General features: G+C 41.9%; 1 protein-coding gene across 1 annotated transcript; it reads left to right on the top strand.

The window, feature by feature from the left end:
- The first annotated feature begins 8,607 nt into the window (after window positions 1–8,607).
- On the top strand, window positions 8,608–22,903 carry CHI3L2 (chitinase 3 like 2). Its single transcript, XM_060293859.1, is given in 11 exon segments — window positions 8,608–8,647; window positions 10,939–11,140; window positions 11,434–11,490; window positions 16,525–16,616; window positions 16,619–16,674; window positions 17,218–17,342; window positions 17,796–17,922; window positions 19,192–19,295; window positions 19,297–19,372; window positions 21,820–21,936; window positions 22,760–22,903. Coding segments are annotated over 11 exon segments (1,140 nt in total).
- The last annotated feature ends 1,725 nt before the right edge of the window (window positions 22,904–24,628 follow it).

The raw sequence follows: 24,628 nt of genomic DNA, 5'->3' as shown, positions 1-24,628 counted from the left end.
GTGGGTAATTGTAGCTGTTTAAAAAGACATATAAATTGATATATCTTCATTGGTGACACATAAGGATGTTTTATCACAAATTGTTGAGTGCACATATGTGCGTGTGTGTGTGTGTGTGTGTGTGTGTGGAGAGAGAAAGAAGAGAGTTAAGAATGATATATCCTATAGCCACTATGGAGAACAGTATGGAGATTTCTTACAAAACTAAAAATAAAACTACCATATGACCCAGCAATCCCACTCCTAGGCATATACATGGTGAAAACAATAATTTGAAGAGATACATGCACCTCAATGTTCATTGCAGCACTATTTACAATAACCAGGACATGGAAGCAACCTAAATGCCCATTGAGGGATGAATGGATAAAGAAGATGTGGTACATATATACAATGGAATATTACTCAGCCGTAAAAAGAATGAAATAATGCATTTGCAGCTACATGTATGGACCTAGGCATTGTCAAACTGAGTGAAGTAAGTTAGACAAAGATAAATACCATATGATATTTCTTATATGTGGAGTCTAAAAAAAATGGAACAAATGAACTTATTTATGAAACAGAAATAGAGTCATAGATGTAGGAAACAAACTTATGGTTACCAAGGGGGAAAGGAGAGGGAGGGATAAATTGGGAGATTGGGATTGACATATACACACTACTATATATAAAACAGATAACTAATAAGAACCTATTGTATAGCACAGGGAACTCTACTCAATACTCTGTAATAACCTATATGGGAAAAGAATCTAAAAAAGAGTAGATACATGTATATGTATAACTGATTCACTTTGCTGCACAACAGTAACACAACATTGTAAATGAACTATTCTCTAATAAAAATTAATTTAAAAAAGAATGATATATACTAAATTGTTACAGTGGTTTCTTTAGAGAATGACTAAGTACTTTCATTTTCTGCTTTATATACTTTCTTATATACTTTCATATTCTTTAGGGTTTTGGTGCAGGGTACATTTGCTACAATTATGTTTTTTTTTTTCAAATTTTCAGTTTTGGGTACAAAGGAACAATTCATTTATGCATTTGTCTCCACCACTAAGGACATAAGTTATTGGAAAGCTGGAACCATATCATATTAATATTTATAAAGTAGATGACATAAACATTCCATTAATCTATTTTGAATTGGTTTTCTTTTATACAGTTTAAAAGCTGATGTTCTGTTTAGGATGTACAGCATTCCTCCCTTACCCACGGGGTATAAGTTCCAAGACCACCAGAATGACAGAAACAGTGGATAGCACTGAACCCTATATATACTATGTTTGTTTGTTTTTTTCCTATACAGATATACTTATTGTAAAGTTTAGTTTATAAGTTAGGCACAGTGAGATAATATCCTAATCACCAGCATCATTACTCTTGCACTTTGGGACTCTTATTAAGTAAAATAAGGGTTACTTGAACACAAGCCCTGAAATACCAGGACAGTTGATCTGATATCCAAGAAGGGTACTAAGTGACTAAATGGGTGGAAGCGGATACAACACAGATATGCTGAACAAAGTATTGATTCACACACCAGGTGGGCTGGAGAGGGATGGCCTAAGATTTTATCATGATACTCAGAACAGCTCTCAATTTTAAACTTATGAGTTGTTTATTTCTGGAATTTTCCATTTAATATTTTCAGACACTGGTTGACCACAGGTAACTGAAACCATGGAAAATGAAACCAGGGGAAAAAAACCATGGATGAGAAGGGACTACTGTACTTCATTTCCCATAGTATTATACTTAGCTGTATAGTTGACCCTTAAATAACTTGGGGGTCAGGGATGCCAGCCCTCTGCACAGTAAAAAATCTACATAAAACCTTACAATTGGCCCTCTGTATCCATGGTTTTACATCCGAAGATTCAACCACAGATTGCGTAGCACTGTAGTATGTATTTATTGAAAAAAATTCGCATATAAGTGGACCCATACAGTTCAAACCTGTGTTGTTCAAGGGTCAACTGTATTTTCAAATCTGTCTTCATAAGTACAAGTTCCTTGAGGCAGATCACATGCATCCCCTATAGGCCTCTAGAGGTTCATTGCAAAGTGTCGACTTTGCGTAAAGTTTGCTGAACTTGTTGGATGGTGAGTGACTGCAAAACTTACTCGCTGCTCAGGCCTCAACCCTTCCACTCATATTCTCCTTCTCTTCCACAGTGGAGCTTTGAGTTTAGAACATACTGATGTCTCTTGTGAGAGCATGAATCTAGTAAGGAATGTCTCTAATTTAGGCTTTGAGTCAAAATAGACAATGGAGCAGAAGACCCTGCTTGGGACAGAATCCACAACTTGGACCTGGAAGGAGACTTGTTTAAGCAGAAGGTTTGCACACAAATGTCATGACCTTGATAATGAAAACCAAAATATGTTTGCTCTTTTAGTCTTGGGGGCAAATTTATTATTTTCCAGAATTAAAATAAAGGGAGAAAAAAGATACATCTCTTCTACCAACATAATAAAGCATAATAGCAGGAAAGAAGAGATGAATCCTGAATTACTTTCTTTAGGATACTGTCCATGAGCCTGGCCATCTGATTAAAATACTGAGATGAACATGTGCAAAGAAATGCAAGCCAGTGTGCAATTCACAGGTATACTCACAGAATGCTAGGGTTACCTTTTCTAGCAAGGCAGGAAATACTCACCATAGGATGGGAAGACCTCAGTTCAAACTGAATAAATTATTAGTCAAATAAACTAGATTAGGTGATTTGATCTTGTGGAAATATCAAAGATACCAAATTAGGGGCTTCCCTGGTGGCGCAGTGGTTGAGAGTCCACCTGCCGATGCAGGGGACACGGGTTCGTGCCCCGGTCCGGGAAGATCCCACATGCTGCGGAGCAGCTAGGTCCATGAGCCATGGCCACTGAGCCTGCGCGTCCGGAGCCTGTGCTCCGCAATGGGAGAGGCCACAACAGTGAGAGGCCCGCGTACAGCAAAAAAAAAAAAAAGATACCAAATTGAAATTAAGAGGTTGGGGGTTTGATTTCAGGTTCTGTCTTTAACTAGGTGTAGGATCTTGGACCTGTAATTAAACATTTCTGGGCCATGATTTTCTCTTCTCTAAAATGAGGAAATTAAAATTGATAAGTAGTTTTCAAAATTTTTGTTGTTGTTTTGAAAATTCCAGAACACTTTCTTCAAATGTAAGTTTAGAGAAGTTCCATGTATACAAACATAAAAATGAAACTACTCTAATTGAGGCTGGTATGGGTGCCTGGAACCATTTGTTCCCACAAGGCTGCCTTTGGTTGGAACCCAGGGAACTCCAGACTCCACGAAGCTCAGTGTAAAAGTTGCTGGACAGGATAATCCTTGGAATCACTTTCATTTCTGACTGGCTACAACTCAAGGACCCTAATAAAATTAATTGCTAAAATTCAGACATTATGTTGAGCATAGATTTTAGCCTGGGAAACGTGGAGGCACCAACATCCAGTGATGACATGGTTAGTTATTTTTCACCCCTCGGTTGCCCTGTGTCAGAAAATCTTCTATAAGTACTAGAAAATTTCTATAAGAAATTTTCTGTAAGTCAAATCTAGTTTATTGGACTAATTATAAGCAACTGAAAAGGTCCTAATAGATCTTTTTCTACTGAAACTATTGAGACCTAATTCTGAGTTTTATAGCAAGTCCCCTACTTTACCAAGTTCTAACTAAGCAAATGTGATTATCTTAGAATAAACTCAAATTTATCTTTTCCCAGGCTACCTATCTCTGACTGTAGCTAGTTCAGCACTCGTCCAATGACAACTACTTGGGAACCATTGATCTACCCTAGTTTCAAAATTATGAAGCTCTGTATTCACCCAAAAAACAAGCACACTGGTTTTCTATATAAATCCTCAGATCTCCATACTGCTTTCTCCTAAACAAATAGATGAACAAATAAACAAAAATGCTTTCCAAAGCCTCATTTTAATTTGCAAGGAGAATGAACTCCTTTGTATGCATAATGTTAATATTATACACAATAATAATATTTTTCTCTGTTGTGTTTTGTAAACCTCACTGAAGAAACCAGAAGAAAGTTAAAGCTTTCTACACCATTTTCTTGTCCCCCTCTCAGTGGGCTGAGCTGAGTGATTTTCATATTGACTCAGGTTCTGTAGGCTTCTGGAGCCATGGAGAATCAGAGTAGGTAGGAATGAACTCCTGACAGATCAAGTTCCATGGTAAATGGTAATAAATATGACTGAGTCAGCAAAATGGTGGAATAGAAGGTTTCAGCCCTCATCCCCCCACAGAAACATGGATGTGACAATCATTCGTGGATGAAAATACCTGCATAAGGGCTCCAGAATCCAGGTGAGAGATTACAGAACCCGGGTAGAACACAGAAATGAAAAAAAGACACATTGAAGAGGGTAGGGGGGACAGTTTTATTTCACCTGTGCCACCTCTCTCCCAAGCCTACACAGCACCAAGGGCGATGCCTCACCTCACACTTAAGATGGCTTTTATTACAAAACCCAGAAGATAACAAATGTTGATGAAGATGTGCTTGTACAATGTTGGTGGGAATACAAATTGATGCAGCCACTATGGAAAACAGTATGGAGTCTCCTCAAAAAATTAAAAATAGAACTACCACATGATCCAACAATTCCACTTCTAGATATATATCCAAAGGAAATGAAGTCAAGATCTGAAGATCCTGAACTTACATATTCATTGGAAGATTATTCACAATAGCCGAGACAAGGAAGTGACATTCATCAACAGATAAATAGGTAAAGAAATGTGGTCTATACATACAATGAAATATTATTCAGCCTTAAAAAAAGGGAAACCTCACCATTTGTGACAACATGGATGAACCTGGAGGACATTATGCTAAGTTAAGTAAGTCAGACACAGAAGAACAAATTCTGCATGATACCACTTATAAAATGAATCTAAAATAGTCAAACTCATAGAAACAGAGACTGGAATGGTAGTTGCCAGAGACTGGGGGGAGGGGGGGCAAAAAGAAGGTATTAGTCAAGTGTACAAAGTTTTCATTACACAGATGAGTATGTCCTAGATACCTATTGTACAGTATATATAGTTAACAATATCGTGGACTTAATTTGTTATGAGAATAAATCTTATGTTAAGTGTTCTTATCACAATATAATAATAATAATAGGGCTGGAGGAAACTTTTGGAGATGATGGATAGGTTTAAGGCATTGATTGTGGTGATCATTTCATGGGTGTATACTTATCTCCAAACTCATCAAGTTGTATATATTAATTATGCACAGCTTTTTATATGTAAAAATGAAATAAAATACAACAGAAAAACATGACCAAGCCCAAGTTCTTCTCTAATTCACAGATACATTTTTAAAAGTGTTATCTTGTTCCAGGGCACATCCAAGCACTTTAAAAAGTGACAATTATTGTGTTTTCTTCCTGATCACAAAAGTGCTGCGTGATCATTAAGGAAAACATGGAAATTACAAGGCCTCTGGATTCTTTGATTGCACCAAAGGGAAAGCCAAGCATCCTTCTCCATCCTGTCCTGTTATCAGGATCCAAGTCATATCCTTCTCCATCCTGACCCCCTCTCTTCATCCAGGGATGGCTTCAAGAACTCATTCAACCTATTGGTCAATTAGTCTCTTAAAGGTCAACTCAATATTAACTCCTCCAAAATTAAAACTATTGCTTTTGGTGTACACTTTTCCCCTCTACAACATGGCATGATGAATGTTAGCTTTAATATTCTATGATTTGGTAACCATAAAAATGACTCTAATTCACATTTTGTTTTATTTTACTATCTTGGGGCTATATTTCACATCTAACTCATCTGAGAGGGTCCCTTTAGATGTGGACCCATGCAAAAGAAAACGTTCTCAAGAAATGCATGTGGCATAATATAATGTTATATATTTTAAAAAGCAGAAACAAAAGTGTATATGAGATGTGCTACAATGTTAAACTGCACAGATTCATCAATGAACAGAATATAGGGGCAGAGAATAAAGAAACTTACCTAGTCAATTTGCTACCTGAAAGTGGCATTTCAAAGCAGTTAAGAAAAGATGAATTTTTAATAAATAATATTAAAACATGTAGCTAACTATTTGGGAAAAAACTCCATCCACAGGCATTAAAGAAAAAATTAACTCTGTATAGGTCAAAGATCAAAATGTAAAAAATAAATGACAAAGTCTTAGAAGAAAACATAAGTAATTTTTAAAAATATAATCTTGGGTTTAAAAGGCCTGTTTGCTTAAGCAAGATACCAAAGCCAGAACTCATAAAAAAAAAAAAAAAGATTGATTTTAACTACATATAAATTAAAAACATTGTGGGCAAAAGCACCACAAACAAAATTAAAACCAAAAAAATCTAAGAAAATATATTTGCAACATATTTGACAAAGCTCTAACACACTTTATATATAAAGTCAGGGCTAATTTATTTATGGTATAGAGTTCTTTCAAATGAAAAGGAAAATCCAATAGAAAAGTAGACAAAAAAAATGTAGGCAGTGCTCTGACAATGAAATGCAAATGATTCATAAATGTAAACAATAGCACTCATTTAAAAGAGTGCAAATTAAAACAATGAGGTAACATCTGTCACCTACGAAATTGGCAGAGATAACAAAGTTGAAAGACGTGCAAAGTCTTTGGAAGGCAGTTTTACAATAACTCTCAAAATTTAAAAATTCAAATACCCTTTGACCTATCAATTCTACTGCTAGGGATTTCTCCTAGAGATAGACTCCTACACATATAAAGAATAGATATTTTCATGGATGTTCATTTTAACTTTGTTTTAAATAACAAAAGTATCTAGAGATAAGCTAAATGTTTATCAATAGGAAGTGATTAAGTAAATGAAGGTATAGCCATACAGTGGAATGCAATGAAGCCAGTAAAAAGACTGAGTTAGACAGAGACTGATTTGGAAGGATATCTGGGTATATTAAGTGGGAAAAATGTAAAGAAAATGAATATTTTATGCTCTAGACATAACACTAGATTTCTTAAAAGGTGAACAAGTGTGGCTGGTACAGTGAAGTAGCAGGACGTACCGGTTAGAATCATCAAAGCAACTTTACTTTTGGCTCTGGTCCCTTTAAGTTTGCTGCTCAGTGGAGATGGTTCTACCCTCTTCCTGGATTTTTCTTCTGACTTGCAGGTAATAAAAGTTCTACAGGCAATATAAGTTACAAACACAATTCAGTTTACTAACCAGTCCCAGGTGATAACCAAGACTCCAAACTTGACTGAATGTTAAATCGGATCCTCTTCCCCAGCTCAGCCTGCTATGGGATGCTGCTTGAAACCACCTTCCTTTTCTCTTTTCTTGCTTTACTCTTCCGCCCTCTGATTTTCCATCTTGCTATTTTGATTTCTGAACCAGCTTTAGTCAAAGCCAGGGGAGGGAGAAGAGTGGCAAGAGGAATAGGATAGTTGTCACTTAACTGGTGTGGGCTTAAGAGGGCGTCATGCCTCCAGGGCCTGGCAGATGTTTCAAGCTGACATTTTTCCCTCCTGAGAGAATTTGTGCATTTTCCTCCAGCCACTGGTTCCCATCTGTCCCTGCTTTTCAAGTATGTCCCTCCAAACAGCAGACTTTCTCTGTTGGGGTCGTATTGCTCTTCCTTGGGCAGAATTTAAGATGGATCCAGGGCAGTTTTCTTTTCTGCGTGTGGCCCACATCTGATATATGAGAAACAGCAGGCTCAAGGCTGGAGAGAAGTATCCTGGGACTAACACAGAGCAAGAGAACAGAGTCAGGAAAAGTGAGAGACAGAGACACACCCACAGAGAAAGCCAGGAGACTGGAGAGGTAGTCAGGGAGCAGATCGTGTAGGGCCTTGAGAGTCTGTCTGCACCTTAGAATCTGGGGTACAATTCAATTCTAATTAATGGAGGATCTTCAATAAATATTTGTTGAGGTTTTTGTTTTTCTTGTTTCACTCAGTTCTTGTACTTAAGAACTACACAGTCAAGTTGGGGAGATAGACATGTACATCAGTGCACTACAGTACAGTGTGGAGACATGAGAAGAAATACAATGCTCTGTGAGCAGAGGAGCCAGCTACCCTGGGCTCAGGGAGAAGCAAAAAAGGTTCCATAGAGAAGGCGTCATTGGATGTTATCAGGTAAAGAAGAGCTGTAGGGTAGGACCACCTGGGATGGTAGCACTGTCTGATTAGATGATCAAGAATATGCAGGCCACAAGTGATGTGAATATGGAGGGAGGTGAGGGAAAGAAGAAGGAGACAGATCCTGGATGGTGGAGAAAGGGGATTTGGGAGCCAGAAAGCAGTATGAAGAGGCAACCCAAAGTACCATCTCCTTCCCTTCTCAGGGACCAGATCCCTTCAGGGTGAGACTGGAGGAAAAGGACCTCTCAGTGGTTGTCTCCACTGCAGCTTTTTTTTTGACACTTGGCATTGCACAAATCTGGGTCTCATTGCCAGGAAGTTTCACAAGGCAGATTTGCCAAGGGAAGTCCCCGGAATCTCCTGGACTTCTTCCTGCTTCCTTCCCATAAGAGAGGCTGTTGAAACCTCTAGGGCATAAAAGGCCCAGAGGCATCCCAGGGAAGCTGACCAGGGATATGGGAGAAATCACCATGGACCAGAATTCTGTCTCGCTGGGCAGGTGAGCTCTGGGCTGATAATTCAGTAGGAAGATAATGAGGAGAGAAGGGGTAACATAGGTAACATAGACCTATGGAAGAAGCGGTCGTCTTCTCCTCCTGGGACACCAGTCTCTCTGTTCACCTCCTTATCAAAACCTATCGAGTCAAGGCAACTGCCCTAGGGGACCATCTGATCTTTCCTAGATGGGCAAGGGAGCAGCCGTGGCCAGAGCTCTTCAGACCATCAGGAGTGTTTTCAGTCTGCATTTTCACAGAGCCGCGTCTTATCCAGATTGTGATATACGAGCACTGTCTTGGGAGTCCCATGTTTCATGGGCTCTGCTTTCTGCGCATGTTAAAACTTTAGGGAGCCTCACCACTTCTTGTCTTCAGAATGATCTGTTGGGGTAAATGTTTTCTAAAATCTCCCTTTCAACTCTAAAGTTCTGATCCAAAAATCTGGCTTTCATGGTGGCTGGGAATTTGGATGAAGGTGAAGATGACACTAAATAAATAGGGCTATGGGTGAAGAAGGGAAGTTTGCCGGGCCGAGATGGATTATGTCTTAAGGAGGAAAAGGAGCCATTTCATTGTGTCTTTCCCTCTTTCTTCCTGCCTATGGTCTCAAGGCACGCCTGCCCACTTGGAAATGGCAAGAGCATTTTAAGTTCCCTGTTGAAGGTCTCCGCTCTGAGCCCTGGGGGGAGCAGCCCACAGGAAGCTGGCAGTTTGAAGAAGGGCCTGGAGGCTGACTTAACAGCAGATGTGGCAACCAGAATTCTCCTACCCACTTAGCAGGTGTGTGGAGGGCCAGTTCCCTAAGAGTCATGTGAATCAGGAGAACAGAACCCCTGAATCCAGTTTCCCAGCCCCAAAGTCTGTGGAGAAGGCACAAGCCCCAACAGCTGTCATCCAAAGTTTTATCTCATTTTTAACTGCCCTTTTCTCCATTTTCAGACCCCCCAAATGTCCTAGTGGGGGTAAGTGTAGACAATGTCCCCAGGGTGGGGGTCATAGTTCAAGGAGTCTTGCCTTTTGGGTGAGGTTTCCAGCATCAGGGTCCTGCCCTTTCCTTCCCTTTAGGAAGGTGAATTAAGGATAGAATGATCTCATCAGTCCTCCCAGGGGAGGTGTCCTATGGAGAAGAGGCTGGACATGACCTCAGTCATGAAGGCTTAGCGCACTTCCAGAGGCAGCTCACACTCCTCAATTCACCTTGCCTTGTTTTAAGAGTTAGTTGTGTGTACACACGGTGACTATTCATTTCAATTCACCCAGGAGAGTTCTGGTTCAAGCTGGTGCCCCAGGGGAATTATTAATAATGCTCCTTTTCACCCTCCAAACTGTCCCATTGGATGATAAACTATTTGGTCACCTTAACTATATTCAATTCCAGACAAGGCTCCCTGAGTACAGGGACAGCATCAACCTCATTTTAGCTTTCCCAATATCCAGGACAACACTTGGCACAGAGCAGGTGGTTCAATTAATTTCTATTGGATAAATGAATGAGCAAATGAATTCCCAGTCTGGAAAATGTTTCTCTGTAGGGCTGTAGACTCCACAAGGCACCCAGGAGCTGGGGACCTCAAGGCCCTATAAAAAGACCTCAGTAGCTATGCCTGTAGTGTCCAGAGGAAGTGTAGCTATATTTTGCATGTAGGCACACCCGCACACTCACTGCCACAGTCTGAGACAGAGAACCAGCTGCGGCTTAGCAGATTTCCTTCTCACCCACCTCTTACAGTTTTAGTGGTCTTGTTGCTTCAGGAAGTCAAGTAGTCAATGAGTTACCACTGCCTGGGTCCCCTGGGCTGTGTCCCTTCTGATGTTTGGTTTATATCTCTGCTTCATTTTGTTTCTCTTGATGACTCTGCCAGGTTCTGACACTAACATATTGATGACTCTGAGGTTTTGGCCTGTGTGTCTCTTTGTGCACGCATGGCTCTGCTTCTATCTTTTGAGCCTCTCTCTCTGTCTCTCTGTCTCTCACCCACTTCAGTGTTGTGTGTATCATCTCTTTTTTTATCCACTGATATTTCTGTGTCATTCATCCATCCATCCACATTGAATCTCAGTGCTCTGGGGATGAGTTCCATAGGGATGATATCTCTGTCTCTCATTGTATCTCTTAACTGGGGTCTGGATGCTCAAGAGCCAGCACTGAGGGCCCAGGTTGAATGACCCTCAGAGGCTCTGGCTGAATAAGCAAAGGAGGCCATGGTTTTTGGGGGAGAAGCTTGTGGCATTCTGGGCTCTGAGGCCACCGCACTAGGTTCACCATTGGCTCTCTTCCCTCTACTCCAGGATCTGCCTACAAACTGGTTTGTTACTTTACCAACTGGTCACGGGACAGGCAGGAACCAGGAAAGTTCACCCTTGAGAGCACTGACCCCTTCCTATGTTCTCACCTCATCTACTCATTCGCCAGCATCAGTAACAACAAGGTCATCATCAAGGACAAGAATGATGCGATGCTTTCCCAGACCATCAGCAGTCTCAAAACCAAGTCAGTAGGATAGGAGTGGGGAGCATCCAGGGTGGGTTCTGGGGGAGAGAAGATAGTTCTAAACTGGGCCTAAGGCCTTCTAGCTCCATTCATTCATTTGTGTGTTTATTCAAGTGTTTTTCCTTGGGTATAATCCTGATGCTTCCTGGTTTTCTCCCCCATGCCTCATCCCTTCACTGAACTTAGCTGGTAAACAACTGGAGCCCACTTACCCATAATCTAGTCCTAACCCTTTAGGCAAAGTTTTCCCTGGCAGCCAGTAAAGAAATAATCAGCTTATTCTTCTACTCCAGGAATCCCAAACTGCAAATTCTCTTGTCCTTTGGAAGGTATCTGTTTGGTTCCAAAGGGTAAGACCACAATATCTCTATTTTTTGTTTATTCTGCCGTGTAATCTCTAATCATCACTGTTTTTCCTCCTCTTGAAAAGAGACATTGAATTAGGCTTTAGAAAGGTCCTCCCTTGACTTAGATGGCAAAACTGATCTGAATTTTGTCACAAGTTGAGGCATAGCACTATGTTTGCTTGTGTCTTGGAAGGAACTCTGCAGGAGTTTAACACAAGCTCAGATACTTAAGTCGTGGGAGAAATTGAACTGGAAGCAGTATTTGGTAAACTTTCAATTATTTACATGAAGGTTTTTCACCTAATGGACTATGGGGAGATACAATTTTTTAAAGGGTTTTGAAGGTTTGACTTTGTACCATGGGGGTGGGTCATGTAGGTGACTTCCACATAAAACCAAGTCCTTAGCAGCCATCAGGGGACCTCGATTTCCTGGGTCATGGTTGTACAGCTGGATGGCCTGGAAGTGCAAAGCAGCATAGGGGCAATCGGTCTGTTTTGCTTAAAAACAAAATAGTTATTAATATGAGACATATACTATAAATTATAATTCCTATTCACAGGAAAATGATACTCCATTTGCATCAAGCTAAATAAATACAAATATGTAAGGAAGAAAGGCACCTTTTTTTGCAATTTTTAAATGCAGTTAATCTAATTTTGAATTTCTTCTGCTTTAATTTTTTTTTAAAGTGCCAACATTTTAAAATGTCCAGAGATCTTAATCTCAGTCAGCAGAGGCTTTCCGCTTTCACGAGAAGTCTGGTAAGACATCTTTCTCGTGTAGCAGGTCAGTACTCTTTACAGCTGGAGTAAGCAGAGGAAAGAAGTAACATTAGAAGACCTATGTAGATGAGTGACCTAGGGAAAGTTAACTCACCTCTCTGAGCTCAGTTTACCCATCTGTAAGATGTACATCACAACATCTACTTCATAAGATGCGTGCAAAGACTTCGAATGAGGTAACATATGTCATGTGCCTGACTTAGTTATCGACCAGTAAGTGTCAACTTTTTCTTCTCCTTTTTTTATACTGAATATTTTCATCTATGAAATAAGAGGGCTGACCTAATTAATTTCTAAAGTCTCTACCAGCTCAAAACTTGTAGAATACTTAGTAAAGCAATTTCTATACACATAAAGAAAAAAGATCAACCTACCTAACTTATCTGGTTCTGCATTAACCTCACCATGAACTCCTTTTAATTATTAATGGGTTTTCATGGCAATTATCCATCTGATTCTCAAATTCCCTCTCATTCCTAATACCTGCTTATCTTCGATTCAATTAAAAATATCTTCACTCATTCATTCTTACATGCATGCATTCATTTATTCAATAAATAATTTATTGAGTACTTATTGTATATTAGTTTAGTGGTTAAAAGTAGGACTTCGGAGATAAACAAATTTGGTTTGGCTTTCTCTTTAGCTATATGCAAGCTGCATGCAAGTTGTTTAACTTCAGGCAATTTCTTTTTTTCTTTTTTCTTTCCTTTAGGCAATTTTTTTAATGTCTCTATGCTTCAATTAAAAAAAAAAACTACACAATGAGGCAAATAACAGATTCAACCCAAGGATGAAGTTGTGAGGGCGGGCAATGCAAGCAAACTGTTTAGGTAGTGCTGATGTGCAAAAAGGACCTAATGGTTGCAATGATTATTGTTGTATATTAACGTTGTCATTATTATTAGGTAAATGCCAGGCTTTGTGCCAGGTGCTATGCAGCAATACTTAAAAATATGTAATGCACAGACTTGCTTCTAAATTTCTAAACAATGTTTGTCTTTCCTAAAATTGGAGGTTTCTGCCCAGAACATCAGATGCAACTGCTCCCTAAAAGAGGTATCCTTGCATTTCTTCTAATCACTGTGAGCACTTCTGAAATATAAGAATAAATTTACAAACCTACTTCTACCATGTTTTTCAGATAATAGTCCAAGTTTTGCTATCTCCTCCACTGTGCTGCTGAGATACATGCAGGAACCAAATCCTCAATTTAATTTTTTTTTCTTTTTTTTTTTTAACATCTTTATTGGAGTATAATTGCTTTACAATGGTGTGCTAGTTTCTGCTTTATAACAAAGTGAATCAGTTATACATATACATATGTTCCCATATCTCTTCCCTCTTGTGTCTCCCTCCCTCCCACCCTCCCTATCCCACCCCTCTAGGTGGTCACAAAGCACAGAGCTGATCTCCCTGTGCTATGCAGCTGCTTCCCACTATCTATCTATTTTACGTTTGGTAGTGTATATATGTCCATGCCACTCTCTCACTTTGTCACAACTTACCCTTCCCCCTCCCCATAACCTCAAGTTCATACTCTAGTAGGTCTGTGTCTTTATTCCTGTCTTACCCCTAGGTTCTTCATGACAGTATTTTTTTCTTAAATTCCATATATATGTGTTAGCATACGGTATTTGTTTTTCTCTTTCTGACTTACTTCACTCTGTGTGACAGACTCTAGGTCCATCCACCTCACTACAAATAACTCAATTTCATTTCTTTTTATGGCTGAGTAATATTCCATTGTATATATGTTCCACATCTTCTTTATCCATTCATCCGATGATGGACACTTAGGTTGCTTCCATCTCCTGGCTATTGTAAATAGAGCTGCAATGAACATTTTGGTACATGACTTATTTTATCTTATTTTTTTTGCGGTACGCGGGCCTCTCACTGTTGTGGCCTCTCCCGTTGCAGACCGCAGGTTCCAGACGCACAGGCTCAGCGGCCATGGCTCACGGGCCTAGCTGCTCCGCGGCATGTAGGATCTTCCCAGACCGGGGCACGAACCCGTGTCCCCTGCATCGGCAGGTGGACTCTCAACCACTGCGCCACCAGGGAAGCCCCATGACTCTTTTTGAATGATGGTTTTCTCAGGGTATATGCCCAATAGTGGGATTGCTGGGTCGTATGGTAGTTCTATTTGTAGTTTTTTATGGAACCTCCATACCGTTCTCCATACTGGCTGTATCAATTTACATTCCCACCAGCAGTGCAAGAGTGTTCCCTTTTCTCCACACCCTCTCCAGCATTTATTGTTTCTAGATTTTTTGATGATGGCCATTCTGACCTGTGTGAGATGATACCTCATTGTAGTTTTGATTGGCATTTTTCTAATGATTAATGATGTTGAGCATCCTTTCATGTGTTTGTTGGCAATCTGTATATCTTCTTTGGAGAAATGTCTATTTAGGTCTTCTGCCCATTTTTGGATTAGGTTGTTTGGTTTGTTTTTTTTTTTGTTATTGAGCTGCATGAGCTGCTTGAGAAATGGAAATAAAAACAAAAGTAAACAAATGGGACCTAATGAAACTTAAAAGCTTTTGCACAGCAAAGGAAACCATAAACAAGACCAAAAGACAACCCTCAGAATGGGAGAAAATATTTGCAAATTAAGCAACTGACAAAGGATTAATCTCCAAAATTTACAAGCAGCTTAATTTAATATTGATTGAAACAAATGAATTCAAGACTCTAAATCTGTCTGGGGATGGGAGGTGTTGTGAGAGGTGGGAAGTGACACAAGTCAAAGGATATGTCCTCTGGAAAATACCAATATCTTGTCTATAGCTTTGGATTTTAAATACTGTTGGTGCCCTCTGTGTGGGCAGCTAAGAATCAACTTCCTGGCTTAAGAATTCTAGTTCAGATAAAAGCTCTTGAGGGGCTGCTGCTTTCAGGGTCCTCCTGGCTTTTCACCAGAAGCCCTGGGACTGGGGAGATCTGGGTTGCTAATTCGTGCCTGGGTTTATTGTTTGGGGAATGTGAAGTCCAGCTCTGCTTTCATGAAGCTTGTCAAAATGTGATCACTTTGAGATAGATGAGGCAGGATCAGTATCTTCAATCCCAATTTAGAGATGACCAGACTGAAGCCAGAGAGCTGGTTAGTGAACAAAAGGTCACTAGAAATGACTGTGACCTGGGACTTGAACCCAGATTTCCCAATCCTAAGCCCACCACACTGCAAACTGCTTTCTCAAGGGTGTAAGATGTTAAAGAAAACCAGAGCTTGACAGTAATTAAAGAGGTAAAAATAGCTTTTATTCAGGAAATATGATAAGAGGGGAAAGGAGACCTCAGTATAGTACTGGGCTCAATTCTGGATACAGCAGGGGCAAGTGGGGAGGTATAGCCAAGGAACAGGTTGCAGGTGTGGGTTGGTGGATGGAAAAAGAGGGAACATTAGAGGTAGGGAGATTCTTGCTAAACTGACTCAACAGAACTCTTGCTGAAGGCAGGCCAGGGTGAACAGATATCACCTGGGGGATGGTAGGGGAGGAGGAATTTGATCAGATACTGAAGAAGATCTGATATCAAGGGTGGGGCAGTCTCATTAAACTGACTTAGGATTCTCTTTTTAAACATCTTTATTGGAGTATAATTGCTTTATATTGTTGTGTTAGTTTCTGCTGTATAACAAAGTGAATCAGTTGTACGTATACACATATCCCCATATCCCCTCCCTCTTGTGTCTCCCTCCCACCATCCCTATCCCCCACCACCAGGTGGTCACAAAGCACGGAGCTGATCTCCCTGTGCTATGCGGCTGCTTCCCACTAGCTATCTATTTTACATTTGGTAGTGTATATATGTCCATGCCACTCTCTCACTTTGTCCCATCTTACCCTTCCCCCTCCCCGTGTCCTCAAGTCCATGACTTAGGATTCTTGCTAAAACTGCACTCTGCAAAGATAGGCACAGAAGTCCAAGGTCAAAGTCTAGTTGAGAAGAGGGTTCAGAGGAGTCTGGCTAAAGTTTGGTCAAGGAGTGTCTTTGTTAAAGGCAGCTCCATTACCCTGCAGAAAGGTCTGCAGAGAACCCAATTTTCCTCTGCCCAATCCAATCAATTTTCTGGCCCAACAATCCTTCCTCTCCTCTTTTGTTCCAAAAGAGGCAGGGGTTGGGATAGATAAGTGGTGAGAAAATATTGGGGAACAGAAGACTATTTCAGGATTTCTGTGAAAAATATGTTGTGCAATGGTAATTACTTCCTCTTTCCAAAAACATCTGTATTGCTTCTACCCAGGTTCCACCGCATGGTTGATTCTTCTACATTACGCTTGGAATTTATCAACTCTGTAATCCTGTTTCTGAGGAACCATAACTTTGATGGGCTGGACATAGCTGGATTTACCCAGATCTGAAAGACAACACTTGTTTCACTGTGCTGATTCATGTAAGGCAAACTCTGTGGTACCCTTAGTACCTTAACAAGTGGAACCCATGGCCACACCAGGAGAAAAAAAGGAAGAGATTGGCTCTGGCTTGAAGACAGTCCCTTTCTTCCAGAAGCCCCCACTGATGAAGGAAAAGCCCTTGGTCCTAGTTTAGGGCAAGGACAACATCAGAGAACAGAGCCTCCTTATACAATAAACAACACTGAAACAAAGCAACACCCACATAAAAGATTGTGGGACCATAGAATCTCCTGAGCACTGAAAGAGTCTCACAGATGTTCTATCAGATAGATTAGAGAATCCATTCGGAGGAAACTCAGTTTTTCCTGGGTACAATGTGACTGGTTGTCCTCCTACCTAATGTGTAGATTTCCTGACCACAAGGCAGGAGGCATCCCCATGTGGGAATGGGGAGAAAAGATTTGATCTTTCCATCTAATGCTGTTTCCATCTAGAAATGTCCTGTCAAGCAAGAACTTTAGTGCTTTCCTCTGGGAGGGAAAATTGACCTCTTCTGGGGTTTTTTTTGTTTGTTTTCATAGGAGTTAGCAGAAGCCTTTCAGCAGGACTTTGTAAAATCCACCAAAGAAAGGCTTCTCTTGACTGCAGGAGTTTCCGCAGGGAGGCATATGATTGACAACAGCTATCAGATCAAGGAATTGGTAAAGTAAGTGCATTGGAGCACCCCCTCCATCTCTCTGCCTCCAGCCTGGCCCATGCAAGTGATGCATGCCAGTATGTCTGAGGGATGAAGGGAAGAGAGAGAGCATGAAGGTCACTATCCTAACCACATCATCTGGGCAGGAACTTTTCCTCTATGGCTAATTTCAATCCTTCTAACAGCATCCAAAGCCCTAAACAAATATGTATACAGTTGACCCTTGAACAAAGCGAGGGTTAACCCACATGTAATTTATAGTTAGCCCCTTGTATCCATGTTTCCTCCACATCTGTGGATTCAGCCAACCACAGACCATGTAGTACTGAAGTATTTACTGTTGAAAAATACCCTTGTATAAAGGGACTGTGCAATTCAAACCCACAACGTTTCAGGGGTCAACAGTAGTTGCTCCCACCTCTGCTCATCACAGAATCTTTTCCTTTGCTTTTGGCAATCTAGAGAACTGGATTTCATCAACCTCCTTTCCTTTGACTTCCATGGATCTTGGGAAAAGCCCCTCATCACTGGCCATAATAGCCCTCTGAGAAAGTAGCAGCTGGACAGAGGGACAAGCTCTTACTACAATGTGGAGAGTTATAAGGAGGAAGGGTGGTGGGACACTGGCTGTGGGGCAAGCTGAGGACAGTGCAGCTTGTCCAGAGTTATTTCTGCCTTGAACTGAGGAGGGGTTGTGTTGCCAGAGGGACTCAGGTAACCCTGGAAGCTGGTGAGAACAGGGAAAATGCTTTGACCAGGCACAGTAAAATGTCACCAGGAAAATGTCAGAGGACCTCATATTTGAAGTGCCCTAAACTTTGTCTCTGGCCCAAGGTGTCAGCCACCCCAGTCTTCTCTTAATTCTCCATCTTTGATACATTTCCTAGTGCCCACATGGATGTACAGGACTTGGTACTCTGCTGTGTCTGTCCACATTCCCCATTAATTTGATCTTCAACATAATCCTCTGAGGTTGGCTGGTCAGGAAGCATTACTCTCACTCCACAGATGATGAAATGGAAGCCTGGCATTAATTGGCTGTTCAAGGTCATGCTGATGTGAAGGTCCTGAAAAGTGGTGGCAAATGAAAAATGCAAGGGAAAAATGTCATTAACCAAACAATTTTATTGTTGTGGTACATATATAGAGATGTGTATTCTTAAAATTGGGTGAGAGAAAATGTTGTCTAGGTTGCATATTTCCAGGCCTTCATGTTTAAAATTAAAAAATGGGTCAGTCCAAAGCTGGGTATTCTGATTTCTAGTCTGGGGTTTTCTAGAACTCCGTATGATTGTGTCACATCAAGTTCCCTTCATTCTTTCCTCTCCATTGATTATCTTTAAGGGTAAGGAGACATATCCTCATCCTCTCCAACCCCTTATTCTGTTCTGGAGGGCAGTAAGGCCCCAGCTAGCCTCTGACCTCTTACCTAGCCTCTTGGGTCTGATGTCATTGTGAGGCCCCACAGACTAGGGTCTGACGGCCACCTCCCCCCACGCCCGCTTTCATCAGTAACACAACTAGCCATAGTGTAGACAAACTCCATAGGCAATTGACTCAAAGGGGAAAGAAAGATGGCGACAACTTTGATTTCATGTTTTCTAGGTCACTTGCCTGATTTCTTTCGTGACCCATTGTTCAGTTTTCTTTCACGATTAGAAAAAGCTGAATTGGTCTCAGTGCTGAAGAGCATTAAGTGCATTAGAATAAGCACTCTGGTTCTGGTGGGACCCTCCATAGCCACTGATGTAGAAAGGGAATCAAGGAGTCACTTCTGTGAATTTGGGCTGGAGGCTCAGAAAGGTCTGACACCTTTCTTTCCCATACACACTGTGCCTCAGTCTACTTCTCTTTCTAGGAATATGCTGTGGGATACTGGCTAAACAAAGGGATGCCTGTGGAGAAGGTGGTCATGGGCATCCCAATGTATGGACGTTCCTCTACACTGGCCTCTGCAGAAACACTTGGGGGCCCCTGCCCCTGGTCCTGGAGCTGCTGGCCCCATCACCAAGTTTTCAGGCTTCCTGGCTTTTTATGAGGTACCTGGAACCACCCTGTGCCTTCAGCTGCCCCCTGTCTCTGGGTAGGAGTTCCAGCTTCAATCTGACAATAATAAAGTGTCACATCCTGAATGCTGGGAAGGGAAGTATGGAGTACTATTGGAGCATGTAAGAGAAGCACCTCCCTCTGACTTGGGAGGGGGTCGGTGAATGCTTCCTGGAGGAAGTGATGTAGCTGACATCTGGAGAGGAGGTGGAACTAGTGAGGAGTGGGGATGGGTGGAGCAGTATGGGAGACTGAAAAGGGAGACGGTCCTAGGTTTCTGACTTGGGCAACTATGTGGATGGTAATGCCATTTTTACTGAGTTGGGATAGGAAGGAGCAGAGTGAGCATTGGTCTCAATCGTGAGATCAGTTTTGGTCATTCTGAGTTTGAGGAGCAAGTGGGACATCCAAATGCCTGTGGGACATATAGATAAAAAGTGAGTGGTTAGGTATATGGGTTTGGATCACAGGAGGTCATTCTGTGCTAGAGATGTAGATTCTAAAATCATCAGCATAAAGACGGTATTTGTAGTGACAAAACTCAAGAACCTCCTGCACCTAAGAGATAGGCAGAAGAGGAGCCCACTAAGGAAACTGACAAGATCAACAGAAGCTAGGCAGAACCCATAATGTTCTGTGCCAAAGACCTTAGAGAAGAGGGTGTTTCAAGAAGAGAGGAGTGGTCAAATGTGTCAGATTCTGTCCAGAAGTCAGACAGACTTAACATCACAGAGATAACAGTCAAAGGTGTTTGGCTGATTAGACCATCATTTCTTTCTGCCCCTCAATCTGGAAAAAAAAAAAAGTTTTTTTTTTAATGTATAGGAAACACTAAGAATCAAACAATAATTCAACCAACAGAAACTCTTGGGACCCTGCCATATCACAAAGACTGGGTACTGTGAGAGCTAGAAATAAGTAATTCTTCATCCTTGTCTCAAAGGGCTTACTGTCAAGGTGGAAAGAATGTAGAGTGCATTCATAATATAACTAGTTAAATAAGAGTTTTAAAACAGGATAACTATGGGGAATTCCCTGGCGGTCCAGTGGTTAGGACTCCATGCTGTCACTGCTAAGGGCCCAGGTTCAATCCCTGGTTGGGGAACTAAGATCCTGCAAGCTGTGTAGTGTGGGCAAAAAAAAAGAAAAAACTTAAAAAAACCCCAAAGATAACTATAATAGTTAATAAAATTATGTAGGTATTGCAAAATGAGATGTGATTAAGTGGCCAATGTGGAGGGTCATCAGTTCAAAGATGGGTAACAGGTGAAGAGAGATACCTGCTGGCCCTTGAAGGATGGGAAGGAGTTGGATCAGGTAAGGAAAGAATAATATCCTACATCTTGGTTTCCCCTTGGAGTCCTAGTCTAGCCTCTTGTCACTGGCGTGAGCAAGCTATAAACCCCTACTGAGGGACTTGGCATCCACTGAGGTACTCAGTGAGTGTAATGTTCAATTTTTCCTCTCTTCTCACACAGGGGAATGATTGAGGCACCTTGTTCAGTTGGCAGGGGGAAAGGGGCATGGGACACCATGGTAATCCTCACTGAATCATTTAATATAAGGGATAAGAGAAGTCAGTGCTCAGAATCTGCTGGTAGGATTTTAGTACGGACCACTGGATACACAGTTCCCTATTTCATGGAAAATTTAATTTGATTGTTCAGTTTACCACGCTAGATCATTATAATTTTGACAAACTGGTATTTGCTTAAATATTCAACTTTCCATTTTCTACCCTCTTTGAGGCAAACGTGAGTGTAAATAATCTAAAAAATGTAAGCAAGATCCAAAATGAGTTTTCTACGTGACCTTAAAATACATTTTTTTCCACTGAAGATTTATCTCTTTTAGTAGCTCTTACTTATGCTAACAGAAAGGGAAAATAGCTGATGATAAAAGTGGGGATCCCAACACAGGCACATTGGGAAGGGGAAAGGGGAGAGGGAGAGCAGCGGGATTGAAGCAGGGATAATCTACAAGGTGGGGGAATGATGGTGATTGTCATTGTAATGTTACATATTTATAAAGCACTGTACTGTTTGCAAAGTTGTTTTTTTCCTAACGAGTGTTAGTTCATTTGATCCTAACAACAATATTGTAAGATAGGTGTATAGGAGACATAATTATAATAGTTTCCATTTTTCAAATGAAGACGTGGGAAGATTTACTGGTCAGTGCTGAGGTCTGATGTGGAACTCAAGTACTGTCTGCCCTCTAGCTGTTTGTGGCTCCTCCTGATGAGGACTTAGCACAAACAATTCCCAAAGGTTCACCTTGGACCATCCATTCTGTATGCTGTATCTGGTCATTTCTCTCATTGATCCCTGGAGTGAAGACTCTGTTGTCCCCAAGACCCTAGTGTCTTACCTGCCCCTTCTATTTCTAAATTTCAAGAACAACCCATTACTGACCCTCTTGTTCCTCCTTCCCCTGCCAGATCTGCCACTTCCTGAAAGGAGTCAAGATCACGAGGCTCCAGGATCATCAGGTTCCCTATGCAGTCAAGGGAAACCAGTGGGTGAGCTATGAGGATGTGGAGAGCGTGGAGACCAAGGTAGGTAGGCAAGAGGCTCTGGGACAGCAGAACACTCATGCGGGTGGGGAATGGGGTGTGAGGTCAAATGCCTTAGTAGTCTGTGTGGAAGGAAAGAAGCCTCTGGGGCTCCATTCTTGGATGGGATCCAGTGGCCTCTGTGGCTCAAACCTAGTAGTGACTCTAAGCCACACCTGTGAGCACCTATGGTACATGTGGGAGAGGTGGAAAGGACACAAGGAAGAATTAAGAATAAGGGGAGAAGCGAGGAGTGGAGAGGAGGTAGGAGGAGAAGGCAGAGGGAACAAAGGAGACATTGGTGTCTATATAGAGTAGTTACTCACCCAGTTGATCATCTCAGGACAAACCCTTCCATCCATAAGAAGGACGGACAAACCCTTCCATCCTTCTTATGGATTACCTCTCTAGGAGACTCCAAATTTCTGAGCCTACCAGTTCTTAGATCTTGCTAAGACCTTTGTTTGCCTTCCAGGCTTAGAGCAGGACAAAGGCATCAATGTAATTGACAACCCAACTGTAAGTCAAATCTTGCTAGTGGCTTCCAAGTTCCCACTCCTCACACCGGAGCCTCTAGTGTTTCAGAGCCTTCAAGAACACTGAACCTAGGGTGTGGTTATTCCATGAGAAGTGGTTAATAGTGGGTGGCCTTCTCTTCATTTTATAAGCCTCCCTAAGTGACCTTTCCCTTCAGGGAATCCATGACTCCATAGGCTATAAGTCTACTTCTGCACTCTAAGCTCAAACCCTCATCTGAACCTGACTTGGGTCTTGGGCCCTTAACAGTCTCTTCTAACCTCTGTATGCCCTTCTGTGTCACCCTCAGGTTCAGTTCCTAAAGAATCTAAACCTGGGAGGGGCCATGATCTGGTCCATTGACATGGATGACTTTACCAGCAAATCCTGCAGCCAGGGCTCCTACCCTCTTTTTCAAGCTGTCAAGAGAAGCCTTGGCTCCCTAGGAAGATAACAGAGTCCAGGACAGGCTGGGAGTGGGCGGAGAGTGGGCAGAGTGGAACACAGGGGACTGGGGGAGATCATCTTCACATATTTGGATTGATCCATTCTTATGTCCTTTGGACCTTCTGCCTTGTTTCCTTATTGATTAGGCTGGTTCTGTCCTTTTGGTGGGCTTCCCATAGTTTAAAAAATATAACAGTAATAATTTGGTTACTATTTATTGAGAACAGTCTGAGCTAAGGGCTTTCTTTTCATGTAGAGTGGGCATAAATGTTGACTCCACCACAAAATCATCAGCCTGTTTTAATTTTCTAAATCAGAATAAATCTGATTTTATGTCCCCCACTCACTGCTAAGAAAACCAATCTCAGTCGTTAGTAAAGCTCCCTCCCTCTCCACATCCACAGTTGATCTTACTTTAGACATTCAGGAGGTCTCATGGTCATCATGGATGACCAAGCCCACTATTGCCTTAACGGCAGGTGGTTTGGCTCTGCCCCATCCCGGGGTGCCTGGTTCCCCAGGTGAATGGTACGCATATCCTCTTGTGCAGGTGAGAGCCGTTGCTGACCAACCAGCTGTGCTGACATCCATTGCAATGGAGGAGCAGGAGACTGGGAATCTCTGCAGACAGACAACTGGAGAGGACTGGCCATGTTGTCCTGCAGAAAGGCCCAGAACAGTTTGAAATCTCCTAGACTATATGACTGGGCAGCAGCTTTCCAACTCTGAACATCTATGGCTTAGTAACTTGACTCAGGCCTCAGGTTACTGACTTGGGCTTTGAAATAGTCTTTCTTTTGTACCCAGGTTTAACTCGTAGCTGAGCAGGCAAGGAGCTGCCTGCCCCTCCTCTGCAGGAATTCCTGAGTGAGATTCTCAGAGGTTAGAAGAGGCTCTCCAGATGTCTCTCCTCCAAGCCACCCCTTGACTTTCTCTCAGACTTCAGACTGGGCCTGGCTTTGTTCTCCTGCAGCTGCTCACTTGTTGTCCTGAAGCGCAATAAAAGAAGCATTTGCTCCAGTCAGTGTGGCCTCATTTGTGCAATCTTTGACCTTCTGGTATAAGGTTGTCCTGTCTCACCATTTGTGGCACCCAGGGCTGGGGTACAAATGGAGGCCTGCATATCATATGTCTAAATATTTAAATGAGCCAAGTATTAAAATATGGTTTATATTCTTAACAAGTATGATTTCACAATGACCTAAAAGACCAGGTTTGAATTCAGAATTCTCCGACTCCTCGGAATTCTGCACCAGCATGCAGCAGCTTGTGCTTTTGGTTCCCAGCCCATGTTCAACACCCTTCTCTTCCCATCTCCATCCCTGTCCCACAGAGCAAGGACCTCACGTACACACTTTGCATCCAAGGTTCGTCTACACCCCACCCCACCCCAACACACACACACACACACACACACACACACATATACACACACGCACACACACACACATCCTCTAGCAGGTGTGTTCACACTAGCATTGTGTTCACACTCAGGATCATGGGACCAGGAAAAAGGGCTGTGCAGGCCCTGAAAGTGGGCACAGGCTGTTTGGGCTATTTGTGCAGGAGTCCTGGGTATCTGGATTAGGGTTTAAAAGAGCAGGGATGTGGGCTTCAGGTGGATGTGCCCTTAGCCCTGCAGTCTTCTCACCTCACGGGGAGGGGTGCAGCTGGAAGAGGACAAGAATGGAGCCATCAAAAGCAGGGGGTAGCAAACTGCGGCCGATGGGTC

This window comes from Globicephala melas, chromosome 1, assembly GCF_963455315.2.
Source record: "Globicephala melas chromosome 1, mGloMel1.2, whole genome shotgun sequence".
In the NCBI taxonomy this organism is placed as follows: Eukaryota; Metazoa; Chordata; class Mammalia; order Artiodactyla; family Delphinidae; genus Globicephala; species Globicephala melas.
This window is presented reverse-complemented; position numbering and strand designations above follow the sequence as displayed.